General features: G+C 47.0%; 1 protein-coding gene across 2 annotated transcripts in view; it reads left to right on the top strand.

The window, feature by feature from the left end:
- The window catches only part of GET1 (guided entry of tail-anchored proteins factor 1), a 74,804-nt gene extending 58,620 nt beyond the window's left edge, over window positions 1-16,184 (top strand). Inside the window, exons 4-5 of one of the 2 annotated variants that reach the window (XM_075334972.1) lie at window positions 7,750-7,864; window positions 15,888-16,184. In XM_075334972.1, the coding sequence (XP_075191087.1) occupies window positions 7,750-7,864; window positions 15,888-15,961 (189 nt within the window). In that variant the 3' untranslated portion in view covers window positions 15,962-16,184. Of the gene's footprint in view, window positions 1-7,749; window positions 7,886-15,887 lie in introns of both variants that reach the window. The other variant, XM_075334971.1, reaches the window with a different exon arrangement.
- Window positions 16,185-20,683: the final 4,499 nt, after the last annotated feature.

Genomic DNA, 20,683 nt, shown 5'->3' with positions numbered 1-20,683 from the left:
CGTTAGGCAAAAAATTAAATAATAGAACATAAGGTTCTTTGTTACCATTCTGATCAGATTGTATTAAGCCACTGCCACGTCACGGCAAACCTCTGAGTGGGTCCATATTCTAAACCTTATAGTGCAGCACTGTGCACTAACCACCGCCGCAGCGACAAAGCGCCAGCAGGGCAGGTGACTTGGTGCCTCACAGCACCCATGCTGCAAAGTGAAGCCCCGTGGCCCCAGGTCCCACTGCCCCACTGACACGAAACCACGACAACAGCGGCCACCACACAGCACCAGCACCCTTCTTTCATTTTTTGCTTAACGGCTTCAGATCATTGTATTTTTGGGATGTGTGATCCATGTCTTTTTCTTCATAGTGTGTTTTATATAGTATAATATAAATTCATTTGTTTTTATCTATTTAGACCTATCCCATGCTATGGATACGACAATACCGAGTTGTTGCCAAATTTTGCGGTATAAGCTACTCAATATCCAACTTCTCCTCAATGTCCTTCCTTCCTGCTGCTGCTGAAACTCAGCCCACATAGCCTGGTTGACAGACCCTCAGTACCGCACTTTCCTACTACTGCTGAATCACTGCCTATCTGATTGATAGCTCCTCATTGTCCATACTCCCCTCTGTTTATGAATCTCGACACAATTAGCCTTATTGACAACTTACATTCTTCCTGCTGAATATCTGCCCACCCAGCCTTAAGCCTTATTGAAAGCTTCTCAGTGCCCCTCCTTCCTGCTGGTTCTGAATATTTTTGCACCCATCCTTATTAAAAGCTCCTCAGGTAAGAAGAAGCGAGGGGGATGGGGAGGATGGGTGTTATGTGTATGTAAACAGCAACAGGATAGAAGGGGGATATTATTATAAGATAAGGACCAGGATGGGTACATTAATACAAGATGGGAACCAGGATGGGTACATTACTATAATATGGGGACCAAGATGGGGGACATTATTACAAGAAGGGGACCAGGATGGGGAACATTAGTACAGGATGGGGCATTACTACAAGATGAGGACCAGGATGGGGGACATTACTACAAGATGGGTCCAGGATGGGGACATTACTACAAGATGAGGACAAGAATGGGGGACATTACTAAAAGGTGGGGACCACAATGGGAGACATTACTACAAAATGGGGACCAGGATGGGAGACATTACTACAAGACGAGGACCAGAATGGGGGACATTACTACAAGATGAGGACCAGAAACGGAGACATTACTACAAGATGAGCACATTACTACAAGATGGAGACCAGGAAGGGGGACATCTCTACAAGATGGGGACCAGGAAGTAGGACATTACTACAAGATGGGAACCAGGATGGAGACATTACTCCAAGATGGGAACCAGGATGAAGGACATTGCTACAAGATAAGGGAAATTCCTACAAGATGGGGACCAGAATGAGGGAAATTATTACAAGATGAGGATCAGGATGGGGGACATTACTACAAGATGGGGACCAGGAACAGGGACATTACTATAAGATGAGGACTAGGAATGGGGACATTACTACAAGATGGAGGACATTACTACAAGATGGGGACCAGGAAGGGAAACATCTCTACAAGATGGGGATATTACTATAAGAAGGGGACCAGGATGGGTGACATTACTACAAGATAAGGGAAATTCCTACAAAATGGAAACCAGGATGGGGGACATTACTACAAGAAAGGGACCAGGATGGGGGACATTACTACAAGATAAGGGAAATTCCTACAAGATGAGGACCAGGATGGGAGACATTACTACAAGAAGGGGACCAGAATGGGGACGTTTCAACATAAGGGACATTATTACAGAATGGGGTAAATTAGCCCAAAATTACTATATAGGGCCAAATGTAAGACACCATTATAGGCCAGTTGGAGGACAAAAAAGGGAAAACATTTAGTAAAAATGTAAATAAATCAATCAATATAAAGCATGAAATAAAACCAGAAAATTATTTTGCAACTAGAAACATTGTTTTATGTAAAAATTAAAGTAAACAAAAAAGTACACGTTTCATATCACCACGTCTGTAATGACCCAAGCTCTACAACTGCCATAACCCATTTGATGAATACAATAAAAAATAAATAAAGTAAAAGTGTCATCTCAGCCCACAAACAACGCGGCCCATTACGTTACATTTTGTTGTACGTGCGGCCTGCTTGCCCAGCCGAGTTTGACAGCCCTGCTTTAGATGATGAAGGTATTGCGAGAACTCATAGAGGAAGACAAACACATCTGAGTGTTGGACAGGGGCGATCCACAAATCCATCTCCTGTTTGGTATTTAGGAGAGGAATGAAGAGTGGAGGGATGGGGAACAGCTTTGTACAAATGGAGTGCAGACAAAAGGCCCCGTCACACACAGAGATAAATCTTTGGCAGATCTGTGGCTGCAGTGAAATCATGGACATATTGTTCCATTTGTACACAGCCACAAACCTGCCACTGATTGTCCACAATTTCACTGCAACCACAGATCTGCCGCAGATTTATCTGTGTGTGTGACAGGGCCTAAAGAGGAGGAGGATGAATATGTCCTGATCTTTTTGGTTTTTTTATAGATTGTTTTTGGAAAAAAATATGTTTTAATGTTTTAATTTTTGGGGATGGACTTGTTTTTTATGACGGTGTAGCCGTTCGTTTCCGCCTTCTCCTGCAGGAACTTGCTTGCATCTTACGCTCCCGTCTTCGCGGTGCCACTTTTTTGCACCCGGTGTGATGTGCCCGCGTGTGCCATCTTCAGCATTCGCAGCGCTCGGTGTTTGACAATCTTTGGCTTGTCCTTCTCACCACACCCAGAGTACACTTCTGTAGAGGAGGTTTGGTGGATTCCCTGTAGCTGTAACTCATGCCCGGGCAGCTGCCCCTCCCTGACGTTAAAGAATTCATGCATAAAAAGCATTGGGACGGCTGAAATTTTTGCCCTTGGCAAGATCTGACTTACAAAACAGCATTTCGGATTATGATTTTTTTTTTTTTTACCTCTTCTATTATTGCTGGTTTGTGCAAATCACAAGCCGAGATGTCATGTCCTTACATTCCGGGGAGAAGCGCGGACCTGCTCCGGCTCCTTACACATTTTTTTTTTTGCATTGGCTTGCAGGGAAAAATGAAAAGCTCCCCTGTAGGCTGCAGAAATGTAGAGAGCTGCCTCTCGTTATTTGTATCATGCGGTGATTCCATGCCCAGAAAATCCCTTTCGCCTGACGGCACATCGAGGGTTAATGCTAACACGTTTCCGCCTTGTAATGAGTGCACCCTCTTCATGGCTGTCGGGGGTGTCCGGGTGTAGAGCTGCGAGTCACTGCTTGTACCCGAATCGTCCACATTTTTTGGGGTCAGACCTTATGTACATATTAATAAAGGTGTAACGACTTGGATAAGCGACAGCACATTGATAATTTTCTTTCTTTGTTGCAACTTTTTCATGTTTCTTGGGGCCTAAAACAAGTCTGTGCAGCATGGAAAAGCAGTCTGCTGTATAGCAAAGGCAATAATATGCGTTTTTACGCTCTTTTTTTTTTTTTTTAATGGATTCGATCTAATTTTACAACTGAGCGTGCCCCTATTTAGCGTCACCTTTCAGATCACAATTGGAGCTTTCGTGTTTGGAAACGTGACCTCTAGGTGCAGCATAAAATGAAGGGATCAGTTACACAGAGGATCCTCAAGATTGGAGGGAGTGTTAATTTGCTAGGTTACCAGCCACCGCTGTATCATCAGAAGTGCTTACAAGCTGTTTTCAATAAAGCTTGCAAGGCTGCTTTCACACATCTGTTTTTTGCCGTCCGGCACAATCTGGCGAAAAAATGGATCCGTTGCATCAGTTTTTTCCATGCGTTTCCTCCGTTTTTTGACAGATCCGTTGTGCTACTGAGCATGCTCAGTTGAAAAAAAAAAATTGGATTGGTTGGATTCCGTCATATGCCGGATGATGACGGATCCGGCGCCCATAGGCTTTCATGGTAACTCACGGCGCCGGATCCGGCGCCATACGGTTTTTCGACGGAGACATAAAACACTGCAAGCAGCGTTCCATCCGGATCAGCTATTTACGCCGGATGCAACGCAAGGCCATGCGGCACAATCCGGCGCTAATACAAGTCTATGGGGGAAAGAACGGATCCGGCAGCAACACACGCTGGATCCGTTCTTTCCGTTTTTTACCGGGTTGTGCCGCACGGCAAAAACCGGATGTGTGAAAGCAGCCTAAGCCATGCTCTAAAGGTGGTCGGATTCGGCCACCTCCCGTGTTCCCAGCGGTTCTCCGATGCGACAGAAGTAAATCTACCTCAACTTGCAGCATTGAAGAGTGCACAGGTCGGGACAGCGGTGCAACCATGGGTAAAGCCGCTGAGCTCAGTGATTGCCTGCAGCACTGTTGACATGACTCCAGAGCTGCTTGCAAACAACAGAGACCAGTGCAGTGCTGGACCTGAGTAGGGTGTGCACTACTCAGTATGTATTGTGGCATGGTGATGGTTGCCCATGTGTGTTGTGTCTCTGGGCCTGGTATAGAGCTATGTGGGCAAGAATTTCTGGATCGAGAATGGATAGAAGAAAAGATGGTGAGACTGACCAAGTCCCAGAACCAATGGACTGTGGCATTTGCTGGTGCAGCTCCTGCTTAGTGTAACCAGCCTGCAGCGCCGTTCCTCATCCTCTCACGGACCCTCAGGTATGGCCGGTGACTGTAAGGGTATGTACATGATGTGCAGGCAGCAGAGGCCCGTATGTGTGATGTGTAGGTGGCAGAGGCTGTGTGTGTGATGTGCAGGCGGCAGAGCCCATATGTGTGATGTACAGGCGGCAGAGGCCGTGTGTGTGATGTGCAGGCGGCAGAGGCTGTGTGTGTGATGTGCAGGCGGCAGAGGTCGTATGTGTGATGTGCAGGCGGCAGAGGCTGTGTGTGTGATGTGCAGGCGGCAGAGGCTGTGTGTGTGATGTGCAGGCGGCAGAGGCTGTGTGTGTGATGTGCAGGCGGCAGAGGCTGTGTGTGTGATGAGCAGGCGGCAGAGCCTGTGTGTGTGATGTGCAGGCGGCAGAGGCTGTGTGTGTGATGTGCATGCGGCAGAGGCCGTGTGTGTGATGTGCAGGCGGCAGAGGCCATGTGTGTGATGTGCAGGCAGCAGAGCCCGTATGTGTTATGTGCAGGCGGCAGAGGCTGTGTGTGTGATGTGCAGGCGGCAGAGGCTGTGTGTGTGATGTGCAGGCGGCAGAGGCTGTGTGTGTGATGTGCAGGCGGCAGAGGCTGTGTGTGTGATGTGCAGGCGGCAGAGCCTGTGTGTGTGATGTGCAGGCGGCAGAGGCTGTGTGTGTGATGTGCATGCGGCAGAGGCCGTGTGTGTGATGTGCAGGCGGCAGAGGCCGTGTATGTAATGTGCAGGCAGCAGAGGCTGTGTGTGTGATGTGCAGAGGCTGTGTGTGTGATGTGCAGGCGGCAGAGCCGGTGTGTGTGATGTGCAGGCGGCAGAGGCTGTGTGTGTGATGTGCAGGCGGCAGAGGCTGTGTGTGTGATGTGCATGCGGCAGAGGCCGTGTGTGTTATGTGCAGGCGGCAGAGGCCGTGTGTGTGATGTGCAGGCAGCAGACGCTGTGTGTGATGTGCAGGCGGCAGAGGCTGTGTGTGTGATGTGCAGAGGCTGTGTGTGTGATGTGCAGGCGGCAGAGGCTGTGTGTGTGATGTGCAGGCGGCAGAGGCTGTGTGTGTGATGTGCAGGCGGCAGAGGCTGTGTGTGTGATGTGCATGCGGCAGAGGCTGTGTGTGTGATGTGCAGGCGGCTGAGGCCATGTGTGTGATGTGCAGGCAGCAGAACCCGTATGTGTTATGTGCAGGCGGCAGAGGCTGTGTGTGTGATGTGCAGGCGGCAGAGGCTGTGTGTGTGATGTGCATGCGACAGAGGCTGTGTGTTATGTGCAGGCGGCAGAGCCTGTGTGTGTGATGTGCAGGCGGCAGAGGCTGTGTGTGTGATGTGCATGCGGCAGAGCCTGTGTGTGTGATGTGCAGGCGGCAGAGGCTGTGTGTGTGATGTGCATGCGGCAGAGGCAGTGTGTGTGATGTGCATGCGGCAGAGGCAGTGTGTGTGATGTGCAGGCGGCAGAGGCCGTGTGTGTGATGTGCAGGCGGCAGAGGCTGTGTGTGTGATGTGCAGAGGCTGTGTGTGTGATGTGCAGGCGGCAGAGGCTGTGTGTGTGATGTGCAGGCGGCAGAGGCTGTGTGTGTGATGTGCAGGCGGCAGAGGCTGTGTGTGTGATGTGCAGGCGGCAGAGGCTGTGTGTGTGATGTGCAGGCGGCAGAGGCTGTGTGTGTGATGTGCAGGCGGCAGAGGCCATGTGTGTGATGTGCAGGCGGCAGAGCCCGTATGTGTTATGTGCAGGCGGCAGAGGCTGTGTGTGTGATGTGCATGCGGCAGAGCCTGTGTGTGTGATGTGCAGGCGGCAGAGGCCGTGTGTGTGATGTGCATGCGGCAGAGGCCGTGTGTGTGATGTGCATGCGGCAGAGGCCGTGTGTGTGATGTGCAGGCGGCAGAGGCCGTGTGTGTGATGTGCAGGCAGCAGAGGCTGTGTGTGTGATGTGCAGAGGCTGTGTGTGATGTGCAGGCGGCAGAGGCTGTGTGTGTGATGTGCAGGCGGCAGAGGCTGTGTGTGTGATGTGCAGGCGGCAGAGGCTGTGTGTGTGATGTGCAGGCGGCAGAGGCTGTGTGTGTGATGTGCATGCGGCAGAGGCCATGTGTGTGATGTGCAGGCGGCAGAGCCCGTATGTGTTATGTGCAGGCGGCAGAGGCTGTGTGTATGATGTGCAGGCGGCAGAGCATTGCATATAGTATGTGGGTGAAAACGCGTGAAATGGGTGAATGGAGTTCTGAGGGGAGGAGACAGTAATCACTTTTGGTAGAGTCACCCCGCTTTTGGCACTGTGGTTTGGCAGATGGTGCCCAGTCCTTGGCTTTGGGCAGAGGAGGGGGTTATGTAGCATAGCTGGGAAGAACAGGGTTAATCTCAGCTCCGCAGGTTTTAATTAGGGGTGCACCTGCAGTGTTTTGCTAAACTCCCAGGACATGGGTTCAGCGCATGCGGCTGGTGAGTCAGTCTGCTGGATGCAGCAGAGGTGAGAGTGTAAACTCATGTGTGACCAGCCAAGATCGGAGAGAGATATACTCCAACAAATATACAGCTGCACTCTGAGACACTAAGCTATGCAAACATTGAATATAGACATGTATTCCTGCTAAGGAAATAAATGTAAAAATTGAGACACGGCGCATAAAAAAGGCCAGTTTTATGTGAGCCCAGCAGCCAGCGTCAAAGCGTATCTCTAGAGACATTTAGGTAGGGACCCAGCTAAAGAGATACAGAAGGTGGAGGAGCGCAAGGTCTGTAACATCCACCAGCTTCGTGATGTTATGGAGGACAGAAAAGGATCCAGCGGCTCCTGTGAAGATCTAGTGACCTCCTTGTCCAAGAGAGTTACCGTAAGTCAGTGCTGGACAATAATGGCAGCCACACTAAATATTCACACTGGGCACAATTTGGCCATTTTCACTTGGGGGTGTACTCACTTCTTTTTCTCCAGCGATTTAGACATTAATTTGTTGAGTTATTTAGAGGACACCAAATATACGTCCGAGACAAGTAACATCTCTGAGTGAGCGGCCGTCAGCGTCTGATGTACAGGGTCATTCACGTAAGCAAAAAGAAATGGCATTGTGCTCACACTTTTTCTTTTTTTTTCTAGGCTGCTTTAATGATCTCTCTTATATGGAAATACTACTCCGAGCCGGTGACCGTGCTGCCGAGTAAATGGATCGCACCCCTGGAACGCCTGGTAGCATTTCCCACTGGTGTTGCAGGTAACGGCTCCAACACATTGAGTAAGTATCAACACTTACTCCTGTAACCACTAATACACGGCTACAAGAAGTCATTAATACAGTAATCCTGTATTATACTCCAGAGCTGCACTCACTATTCTGCTGGTGCAGTCACTGTGTACATACATTACTGATCCTGAGTTATATCTTGTATTATACTCCAGAGCTGCACTCACTATTCTGCTGGTGCAGTCACTGTGTACATACATTACATTACTGATCCTGTACTGATCCTGAGTTACCTCCTGTATTATACTCCAGAGCTGCACTCACTATTCTGCTGGTGCAGTCACTGTGTACATACATTTCATTACTGATCCAGTACTGATCCTGAGTTACCTCCTGTATTATACTCCAGAGCTGCACTCACTATTCTGCTGGTGCAGTCACTGTGTACATACATTTCATTACTGATCCTGTACTGATCCTGAGTTATATTCTGTATTATACTCCAGAGCTGCACTCACTATTCTGCTGGTGCAGTCACTGTGTCCATACATTACATTACTGATCCTGTACTGATCCTGAGTTACCTCCTGTATTATACTCCAGAGCTGCACTCACTATTCTGCTGGTGCAGTCACTGTGTCCATACATTACATTACTGATCCTGTACTGATCCTGAGTTATATTCTGTATTATACTCCAGAGCTGCACTCACTATTCTGCTGGTGCAGTCACTGTGTACATACATTTCATTACTGATCCTGTACTGATCCTGAGTTATATTCTGTATTATACTCCAGAGCTGCACTCACTATTCTGCTGGTGCAGTCACTGTGTACATACATTACATTACTGATCCAGTACTGATCCTGAGTTATATTCTGTATTATACTCCAGAGCTGCACTCACTATTCTGCTGGTGCAGTCACTGTGTACATACATTACATTACTGATCCTGTACTGATCCTGAGGTACCTCCTGTATTATACTCCAGAGCTGCACTCACTATTCTGCTGGTGCAGTCACTGTGTACATACATTACATTACTGATCCTGAGTTACCTCCTGTTTTATATCCCAGAGCTGCACTCACTATTCTGCTGGTGGAGTCACTGTGTACATACATTACATTACTGATCCTGAGTTACCTCCTGTTTTATACCCCAGAGCTGCACTCACTATTCTGCTGGTGGAGTCACTGGGTACATACATTACATTATATATCCTGTACTGATCCTGAGTTACATTCTGTATTATACTCCAGAGCTGCACTCACTATTCTGCTGGTGCAGTCACTGTGTACATACATTACATTACTGATCCTGTACTGATCCTGAATAACATCCTGTATTATACCCCAGAGCTGCACTCACTATTCTGCTGGTGCAGTCACTGTGTACATACATTACATTACTGATCCTGTACTGATCCTGAGGTACCTCCTGTATTATACTCCAGAGCTGCACTCACTATTCTGCTGGTGCAGTCACTGTGTACATACATTACATTACTGATCCTGAGTTACATCCTGTATTATACTCCAGAGCTGCACTCACTATTCTGCTGGTGCAGTCACTGTGTACATACATTACATTACTGATCCTGAGTTACCTCCTGTTTTATACCCCAGAGCTGCACTCACTATTCTGCTGGTGGAGTCACTGTGTACATACATTACATTACTGATCCTGAGTTACCTCCTGTTTTATACCCCAGAGCTGCACTCACTATTCTGCTGGTGGATTCACTGGGTACATACATTACATATCCTGTACTGATCCTGAGAAGAATTATGAATTGTTCCAGTCGTACAATGTTAAGAACATATGGACAATACTCTTGGAAAACCTGGAACTGTTGTACCCTGTCACATACATATGGTCCCTAGTGATGAGTGGGCACTGCCATGCTCAGGCGCTCGGTAGTCACAACGAGCAGTTGGATGCTCAGACGAGCTTCACTTGTATATTAAGTATGATGGAAGCCAATGGGAACTCGAGCATTTTTCCAGAAGCTCTTTGGGAAAATTGCTCAAGTTCCCCATTGTTTTACATTATACTCGGTACATAAGTCGCACCGATCCAAGCATTCAACTGTTCATTATGAGTACCGAGCATGGTAGTGCCCACTCATCACTAGTTACCAGAACTGAGCACCCGAGCATGGTAGTGCCCACTCATCACTAGTTACCAGTACTGAGCACCCGAGCATGGTAGTGCCCACTCATCACTAGTTACCAGTACTGAGCACCCGAGCATGGTAGTGCCCACTCATCACTAGTTACGAGTACCGAGCACCCGAGCATGGTAGTGCCCACTCATCACTAGTTACGAGTACTAAGCCCCCGAGCATGATAGTGCCTGCTCATCACTAGTTACGAGTACTAAGCACCCGAGCATGGTAGTGCCCACTCATCACTAGTTACCAGTACTGAGCACCCGAGCATGGTAGTGCCCGCTCATCACTAGTTACCAGTACTGAGCACCCGAGCATGGTAGTGCCCGCTCATCACTAGTTACCAGTACTGAGCACCCGAGCATGGTAGTGCCCGCTCATCACTAGTTACGAGTACAGAGCACCCGAGCATGGTAGTGCTTGCTCATCACTAGTTACGAGTACTAAGCCCCCAAGCATGATAGTGCCCACTCATCACTAGTTACCAGTACTGAGCACCCGAGCATGGTAGTGCCCGCTCATCACTAGTTACGAGTACAGAGCACCCGAGCATGGTAGTGCCCGCTCATCACTAGTTACGAGTACTGAGCACCCGAGCATGGTAGTGCCCGCTCATCACTAGTTACGAGTGCTGAGCACCTGAGCATGGTAGTGCCCGCTCATCACTAGTTACGAATGCTAAGCCCCCAAGCATGATAGTGCCCGCTCATCACTAGTTACGAGTACTGAGCACCTGAGCATGGTAGTGCCCGTTCATCACTAGTTACGAGTACTAAGCCCCCGAGCATGATAGTGCCCGCTCATCACTAGTTACGAGTACTGAGCACATGAGCATGGTAGTGCCCGCTCATCACTAGTTACGAGTGCTGAGCACCTGAGCATGGTAGTGCCCGCTCATCACTAGTGGTCACTGATGTAATGGGTGGTTGTGCTCTTCAGAGAGCTACACTCACGTTGTTTTCTCTCATCCACTTTAATATTTATAACCCTGACCGTAGTTATTGTAGCTGTGATATGTGGAGCTTTTTGATTTGAATAATTAAAGTGAATCTGTCACCAGGTGTCTGCTCCCCCATCTGACAACAGCATATTGTAGAGACAGACACCCTGATTCCTGCGATGTGTCACTTACTGAGCTGTTGCTGTCATTTTGATGAAATCAATGTTTTCTCTGCTGCAGATCTAGCAGTTATACAGAGCTAATGGATATGCTGGACTACCTGCAGCTCACCAAGTAGTCCTGTAATGATAATCTCCTGATGATTAATCAGTGATTTTATCAAAACTACACTAAGCATCTCAGTAAGTGACACATCGCTGAAATCAGGGTCTCTGTCTCTACGTTATACTGCTCTCAGATTAAGAGGCAAAAACCTGGTGACAGATTCCCTTTAAAAGCTGTGACGTGATTGGTTTATAAGGGAAATAAAAACCATTTTCTTTCAGGCAGTTTTGCAAATTCTGCCCCACACTGTTACATCACTGTAATGTCGCATGTGTCGCCCTGTACTCTGCCTGATCTGTAATACTCGGGTAGTATAACTCTTGGCACCAGGATTCCTAATATATAAAGCCAACTCTGCGGTTGAGAAGATTGGTTTGTGGCTGCAATAAAAATAAAAATTTGTTCCAGTGAACCACACACGGCTCCGCCTGATCCTTTAGATCCACATAAATTCTTAAAGGAAGTGTGTCACCAAAAATGCACAGTATTTACTGTGTAAATCAGAGGTGTTTATAAAGCTATGTCATTGTACAGAGGAAGGAGGAGGTGAGCTGTGACATCCCCTATTGTGATTGGTTGATCGTGCGTTATCTATTGTATATAGAGGTGTTATCAGTCACTGTACAGGAGGAGGAGGTGGTGAGCTGTGACATCCCCTATTGTGATTGGTTGATCGTGTGTTATCTATTGTATATAGAGGTGTTATCAGTCACTGTACAGGAGGAGGAGGTGGTGAGCTGTGATATCCCCTATTGTGAATGGTTGATCGTGTGTTATCTATTGTATATAGAGGTGTTATTAGTCATTGTACAGGAGGAGGAGGTGGTGAGCTGTGATATCACCTATTGTGAATGGTGGATCCTGTGATATCTACTGTATATAGAGGTGTTATCAGTCACTGTACAGAAGGGGAGGTGAGCTGTGACATCACCTATTGAGAATGGTGAATCCTGTGATATCTACTGTATATAGAGATGCTATCAGTCACTGTACAGTAGGAGGAGGAGGTGAGCTGGGACATCACCTATTGAGAATGGTGAATCCTGTGATATCTACTGTTTATAGAGATGCTATCAGTCACTGTACAGGAGGGGGAGGAGGGGAGTTGTGACATTACCTATAGTGAATGGTGGATCCTGTGTTATCTACTGTATATAGAGGTGTTATCAGTCATTGTACAGTAGGAGGAGGAGGTGAGCTGTGACATCTATTGAGAATGGTGGATCCTGTGTTATTTACTGTGTATAGAGGTGTTATCAGCCCTTGTACAGGAGGAGAAGGTGAGCTGTGATTTCACATATTGTGAATGATGGATTCCTCTGGATGAGGCCATGTTCCCAATCTGCACATACCTCTACACTATGGAGATGTACGCATGCTTGAGATGTTTTGGTCATAAAAGTCTGATCTGTCAAGTCTAAAATTAATTAACTTATATGTGAGGAAAGTGCCAGAATTATGTTTTTTCGGTCAACACCTTTTGACAGCTGCGGCCAATCACTGTGGTCCCTTATTTGCTTTGTTGGCCGTATGCTGAGCACAAAAGAAGATAAGATGAGAAGGGTGGGGGACACGGCCGGCAGGAGGCGCCGAGGGGGGTAGTTTGGTTGAGTATAAGCTATTTAACCCTTTCTCTGGCATATCACGTATAGTTACATCATATGCCAGCACACTGAGTTTGATGCAGGCTCAGAAACTGGGCCCACGTCTTTGCTGGCAGATGATGGCTGTGATAGTCGGCCATCATCTGCCTCTTACAGCCGCTCCTGCTCTGTCCTGTTAATTGCTGCTGTCAATTTCTGACAGCGGAAAGTACACTGCGTTAGTGGGGGCCGCGGTATTCTAGCCTCCCCATCGGGTGGTCCTCTGATGTCCCCTGTTCTTGTCATGGTGGTACTCCTGTGAATGCCAGCTTCTGGCTGGCGTTCATAGGAGACTGTGATTTTTGCTACATGCAGCAGTACTCTGGTATTGCTGTGTTTTAGTATAATCGATTGGATGATTGGAAGCTCGAGTCCCCTGAGGGCTCTAACAAATATAATAAAAAGTTTATAAGTAAAAAAATATATAAAAGTTTAAATCACCCCCCTTTTCTGCCTTTAAAAATAAGAAATAAAAAAATAAACAGATTTTTTAATTATGTCCGTAAGACCAATATATTAACTTGTTTAATCCAATCAGTAAAGGCGTAATAAGAGAAAAATCGAAACGCCAGAATTAAGTTTTTTTGGCCACTGCAACGCTGCAAAACATAAAATAAGACGTGACCAAAAGATCGTATCGACCTGAAAATGGTGTAAGTTGCTGCCTGTCTGATTGCTGTGCTCAGCGCTGTTCTTCCCATAGAGGGGTCACAGACCGCTCCTGCCGGCGATTCTGCCGTCACATGACTAGAGTAGCAGCTTCTCATCCACTCTGCTCTGTAGACGAGCGTCACTGCTGACATCATGCTGACTGACAGCCGGCTCCCTCAGAGAAGCCGCCACTCTGCTGACAAAGCCACTGTATCGCCAGCAGCAGCAGTCTGTAACCGCTTTAGCTCCTCCCTCTGCCTCCAGCTCCTCGCTCTGCCTCTAACTCCTTGCTCCGCCACTGGCTCCTCGCTCTGCCACCCGCTCTGCCTCTTGCTCCTCGCTTTGCCTCTTGCTCCTCGCTCTGCCACCCACTCCTCGCTCTGCCACCCGCTCTGCCTCTGGCTCCTCTCTCTGTCACTGGTTCCTCCCTCTGCCTCTAGCTCCTCCCTCTGCCCCTAGCTTCTCGCCCTGTCACTGGCTCCTCCCTCTACCACTGGCTCCTCTATCTGGCACCTCCCCCTCCCTCTGGCTCCGCCCTCTGGCTCCTCGCTCTGCCACTGGCTCCTCGCTCTGCCTCTTGCTCCTTGCTCTGCCACTGGCTCCTCGCTCTGCCACCCGCTCTGCCTCTGGCTCCTCTCTCTGTCACTGGTTCCTCCCTCTGCCTCTAGCTCCTGCCTCTAGCTCCTCCCTCTGCCCCTAGCTTCTCACCCTGTCACTGGCGCCTCCCTCTACCACTGGCTTCTCCCTCTGGCTCCTCCCTCTGGCTCCTCCCCCTCCCTCTGGCTCTGCCCTCTGTCTCCTCGTTCTGCCACTGGCTCCACGCTCTGCCACTGGCTCCTGCCTCTGGCTCGTCCCTCTGCCCCTAGCTTCTCGCCCTGTCACTGGCTCCTCCCTTTGGCTTCTCCCTCTGGCTCCTTCCCTCCCTCTGGCTCCTCGCTCTGCCACTGGCTCCTCCCTCTGGCTTCTCCCTCTACCACTGGCTCCTCCCTCTGGCTTCTCCCTCTGGCTCCTTCCCTCCCTCTGGCTCCTCGCTCTGCCTCTGGCTCCTCCCTCTGGCTCCTCCCTCTGCCTCTGGCTCCTCCCTCTGCCTCTCGCTCCTCCCTCATCTCTGCCCCTCCCTTCTACAATGGAATCTTCTCAGTAGCATTAGCCATCTCCTTTCTCCGTAATATAAAACTCTGTATTCACTGCAGACAGATTTTACCCAGGAGTAGAGAATTTTGAGAATAAAATGTCAGTCCAGGAGGAGAAAGAAGCAGAATTGTCTGAACCCACCTCTTTAAGATCTTATAGGGCATTGTATGGAACTATTATTTTGAGGCACTGTATGATTTTATGGCATTGTATGGAAATATTATATGGTGTTGTATGGAAGCACTATTATGGGGCATTGTATGGAAGTGGTGTTGTATAGAAGTAATATGGGGCATTGTATTTTATTATTATATTGCATTGTATAGACGTATTATACAGGAGCATTGTATGGAAGTATTATGTGATGTTGTATAGAAGTATTATGGGGCATTGTATTTAAGTATTATTATGTTGCATTGTATAGAAGTAGTATTTTGGGGCATTGTATGGAAGTATTATTGCATTGCAATGTATGTAAGTATTAATATATGGCATTTCATTTATATACCGTATGTTCTATTGTATGGAAGTATTATACAGCATTGTATGGAAGTATTATACAGCATTGTATGGAAGTATTATACAGGATTGTATGGAAGTATTATACAGCATTGTATGGAAGTATTATACAGCATTGTATGGAAGTATTATACAGGATTGTATGGAAGTATTATACAGCATTGTATAGAAGTATTATACAGCATTGTATGGAAGTATTATACAGGATTGTATGGAAGTATTATACAGGATTGTATGGAAGTATTATGCAGTATTATATGGAAGTATTATACAGCATTGTATGGAAGTATTATATAGTATTGTATGGAAGTATTATACAGCATCATTGTATGGAAGTATTATACAGCATTGTATGGCAGTATTATACAGCATTGTATGGAAGTATTATGCAGCATTGTATGGAAGTATTATATAGTATTGTATGGAAGTATTATACAGCATTGTATGGAAGTATTATATAGTATTGTATGGAAGTATTATACAGCATTGTATGGAAGTATTATATAGTATTGTATGGAAGTATTATACAGCATTGTATGGAAGTATTATATAGTATTGTATGGAAGTATTATACAGGATTGTGTGGAAGCAGCACTCCATAACCTGGCACATTTGGGTGTGCCTACTCCTGTGTAGTGGAATAGTCAGCCACTTGTATACTGTGTAGACTCTCTACAGGCCATTCACCTTACTTGAATTTGTCATTTCAGGTGGTGTAGGGATTACGTGTTGGCTTGTGGTGTGTAACAAGGTCGTGGCCATCATGCTGTACCCCATCAGCTGAGACGTGCAGAGAAGGCAGTATCCTAACCAGCCCGACTCCCTTTAACCATCCATCCATTTTTTTACAGCCTGTGGGAAGTCCAGGATCTATTTATTCATTTCTATACAATGTGATGAGTTATTGTGCTTGTCCGTCCTGTGTGTGATTTCATGGCTCTGTGTAGCTTCAGGTCATTATGTGTCTTAATATTATATTACATCCTAAATAAAGCAAAATAACTAAATCTAGTGTGGTCTGTTAATTTCACTTGTCACAGGTGTGCCACGGGTGACACAGTCATGTGGTTTCTGTCTATAGAAGGTCATGGTGTTTGGCTGCACAGAATGCTCCCTGACTTTCTATTGTTCCTGCTGTCAGTATTCATTGGTATAGGTAGCTTTCCTGCTGGATTCACCTCTCCCCTTTTGGACCCAACAGGAGCTCGACTCCCACCCTGGTGTTGATTTTCAGTATTCCTTTTTTTTATTATATACCCCTATCTCCCTTGGACTGGTGCTGGTGATATTTTTAGTTCCTTCAAGCCCTGGTTGCAAGCAGGTGTCTTGTACTCCTCTGTGGTATCATTGCTGAAAACTCTGCTGAACTTCTACCTGTGTCATCTGTGGATAAGTAGTTCATCCCTTTCACCCTGTGTGTCCCCCTTATGTCTTTTATTGTTGTTTAGTGGGGTGACGTAGAGCTCATCCCATCCGTTCCCTATTTAGGGCCCAGCACTAGGGATATCTAGGATCAGGTATCCGGCTCAGCGCATAGGTGCAGAAGCTATATAGCAGGGGTCCCCAAACGTTTTCCACAGGGGGCCAGTTCACGGTCCCTTAGACCGTTGGAGGGCCGGACTATGAGAAAAACTATGAAAATCCCTATGCACACTACACGTATCTCATTTTAAAGTAAAACAAAAAGGGAACAAATACAACATTCAAAATAATCGAAAATAATTGAATATCCTACACTCCGAGTCAATTTTTCTCTTTTTTGACGTCATTGTTTCCTAGGGATTCCAAATTGCCATTAGTAAAATACCAATAAATATATATACAGCCCTACACTATAACACTTACATACACTGTACTCCCCAAATACAGCACAGTGCACCTCTGAAATGTGCTTCTCTCTTCCCGCAAATAGGTCCAGCACTCTGCCCCCATATAGGTCCAGCTCTTTCCCTCATATAGGTCCCATGCTCTCTCCCTCATATAGGTCCCATGCAGCCCCCCCCATATAGGTCCCATGCAGTCTCCCCCATATAGGTCCCATGCAGTCTCCCCCATATAGGTCCCATGCAGTCTCCCCCATCTAGGTCCCATGCAGTCTCCCCCATCTAGGTCCCATGCAGTCTCCCCCATCTAGGTCCCATGCAGTCTCCCCCATCTAGGTCCCATGCAGTCTCCCCCATCTAGGTCCCATGCAGTCTCCCCCATCTAGGTTCCATGCAGTCTCCCCCATATAGGTCCCATGCAGTCTCCCCCCATCTAGGTCCCATGCAGTCTCCCCCATATAGGTCCCATGCAGTCTCCCCCATATAGGTCCCATGCAGTCTCCCCCATCTAGGTCCCATGCAGTCTCCCCCATCTAGGTCCCATGCAGCCCCCCCCATATAGGTCCCATGCAGTCTCCCCCATCTAGGTCCCATGCAGTCTCCCCCATCTAGGTCCCATGCAGTCTCCCCCATCTAGGTCCCATGCAGTCTCCCCCATCTAGGTCCCATGCAGTCTCCCCCATCTAGGTCCCATGCAGTCTCCCCCATATAGGTCCCATGCAGTCTCCCCCATCTAGGTCCCATGCAGTCTCCCCCATCTAGGTCCCATGCAGTCTCCCCCATCTAGGTCCCATGCAGTCTCCCCCATCTAGGTCCCATGCAGTCTCCCCCATCTAGGTCCCATGCAGTCTCCCCCATCTAGGTTCCATGCAGTCTCCCCCATATAGGTCCCATGCAGTCTCCCCCATCTAGGTCCCATGCAGTCTCCCTCATATACTGTAGGTCCCATGCAGTCTCCCTCATATAGGTCCCATGCAGTCTCCCCCATCTAGGTCCCATGCAGTCTCCCCCATCTAGGTCCCATGCAGTCTCCCTCATATAGGTCCCATGCAGTCTCCCTCATATAGGTCCCATGCAGTCTCCCCCATATAGGTCCCATGCAGTCTCCCTCATATAGGTCCCGTGCAGTCTCCCTCATATAGGTCCCATGCAGTCTCCCTCATATAGGTCCCATGCAGTCTCCCCCATCTAGGTTCCATGCATTCTCCCCCATCTAGGTTCCATGCAGTCTCCCTCATATAGGTCCCATGCTCTTCCCCCATATAGGTCCCATGCAGTCTCCCCCATATAGGTCCCATGCTCTTCCCCCATATAGGTCCCATGCAGTCTCCCCCATATAGGTCCCATGCTCTTCCCCCACATAGGTCCCATGCAGTCTCCCTCCTATATGTCCAGCTCTTCCCCATATAGGTCCCATCAATCCCCCATATAGATCCAGCTCTCTGATCCTCCTCCATGCCCAGTAAAAAAAAGTGAAAATAGACTTTACGTAGCACTGCAGCCGCTCCCGCGCTGTGGTCCCGGCTCCTCTGTCTTCGGCTGTAAGGCCTAGATGAGCACGTCGTGCGTCATGACGTGATCATTCTAGGTCTGGACGACGAGCGCCGAGCGTCTACACAGCAACGAGACTTCCCGTGTAGCGCTCGGCGGGTTATTTCAATTGTAAGCGCCTGTGCGCTTACAATTGAAATAACACAAGGAAATTGTGACACGGGCCGGGTAAATGGCCTCCGGGGACCGGATGTGGCCCGCGGGCCGTAGTTTGGGGACCCCTGCTATATAGGGTGGTGAGAGACCCCAGGGGCCAGCGATAGGTTCGGTCAGGGGTTACCATCTCCCCCTTCCCTAGACACAGGGTCTCCCTTCCCTTTCGCTGTGCGCTTTGTACTTCCCCGTACCTAGCAAGGCATCATCTTTTCTATATGGTATAATATAGGCTGGATTTAACTAAAACAAAAAAGAAAACAGATAAAGAAATTAATCTTCCTAAACGTCTACATAGGGGACAGTATTATAGTAGTTATATTCTTGTACATAGGGGCAGTATTATAGTAGTTATATTCTTGTACATAGGTGCAGTATTATAGTAGTTATATTCTTGTACATAGGGGCAGTATTATAGTAGTTATATTCTTGTACATAGGGGCAGTATTATAGTAGCTATATTCTTGTACATAGGGGCAGTATTATAGTAGTTATATTCTTGTACATAGGGGCAGTATTATAGTAGTTATATTCTTGTACATAGGGGCAGTATTATAGTAGCTATATTCTTGTACATAGGAGCAGTATTATAGTAGTTGTATTCTTGTACATAGGGGCAGTATTATAGTAGTTATATTCTTGTACATAGGGGGCAGTATTATAGTAGTTATATTCTTGTACATAGGAGGCAGTATTATAGTAGTTATATTCTTGTACATAGGGACAGTATTATAGTAGTTATATTCTTGTACATAGGGGCTGTATTATAGTAGATATATTCTTGTACATAAGGGGCAGTATTATAGTAGTTATATCCTTGAACATTGGGGGCAGTATTATAGTAGATATATTCTTATACATAGGGGGCAGTATTATAGTAGATATATTCTTATACATAGGGGGCAGTATTATAGTAGTTATATACTTGTACATTGGGGGCAGTATTATAGTAGTTCTATTCTTGTACATAGTGGCAGTATTATGGCTTCCACAAATGGATAATCATCCTAAACACACGTCAAAATCCACAATAGACCACCTCAAAAGGCGCAAGCTGAAGAATTTACAATGGCCCTCACAGTCCCCTGATCTGAACATCGTTGAAAATGGCTATGGCTAGACCTCAAAAGGTCTGCATGCAAGATGAGCCAGGAATCTCACAGAACTGGAAGACATCCCAAAGGAAGAATGGACAAAAATCCCTCAAACAAGAATTTCAAGACTCTTGGCTGCTACAAAAAGCATTTAAAAGCTGTGATATTTGCCAAAGGGGGTGCTACTAGACACTAACCATGCAAAGTGCCCAAATTTTTGCATTTGCCCATTTTCCTTTTTTGTTATCTTAAAAATGTAAAATACACTACAGTTCAAAAGATATAATAAAGACGGTGACCACAATGAAACAACTCATCTGGATTTTTATATTATATATATACACTACAGTTCAAAAGTTTGGGGTCACCCAGACAATTTTGTCTTTTCCATGAAAATTCCTACTTTTATTTAACAAATGAGTTGCATAATGAATAGAGAATATCGTCCAGACAGTGACGAGGTTAGAAATAATGATTGTTACTTGAAATAATAATTTTCTCTTCACACTTGGCTTTCGGCACAGAATGCTCCTTTGCAGCAATTCCAGCTTTGTAGAGCTTTGGCATTCTAGGTGTTAATTTGCGGAGGTAATCTGGAGATATTTCACCCCATGCTTCCCCCCTCCGACAAGTTGGATTGGCTTGATGGGCACTTTTTGGCACCATATGATGAAACTGCTCCCACAACAGCTTTATAGGGTTGAGATCTGGAGACCGGGCTGGCCACTCCCTTACAGATAGATACCAGCTGCTGCTTCTTCCCTAAATAGTCCATGCATAATTTGGAGGTGTGCTTTGGGTCATTGTCCTATTGTAGTATGAAATTGGCTCCAATCAAGCGCTGTCCACAGGGTATGGCATGGCATTGCAAAATGGAGTGATAGC

The sequence above is a fragment of the Anomaloglossus baeobatrachus genome, chromosome 2, assembly GCF_048569485.1.
Source record: "Anomaloglossus baeobatrachus isolate aAnoBae1 chromosome 2, aAnoBae1.hap1, whole genome shotgun sequence".
Lineage (NCBI taxonomy): Eukaryota > Metazoa > Chordata > Amphibia > Anura > Aromobatidae > Anomaloglossus > Anomaloglossus baeobatrachus.
Note: the sequence above shows the minus strand (reverse complement) of the source record. Positions and strands in the feature narration are given on the sequence as shown.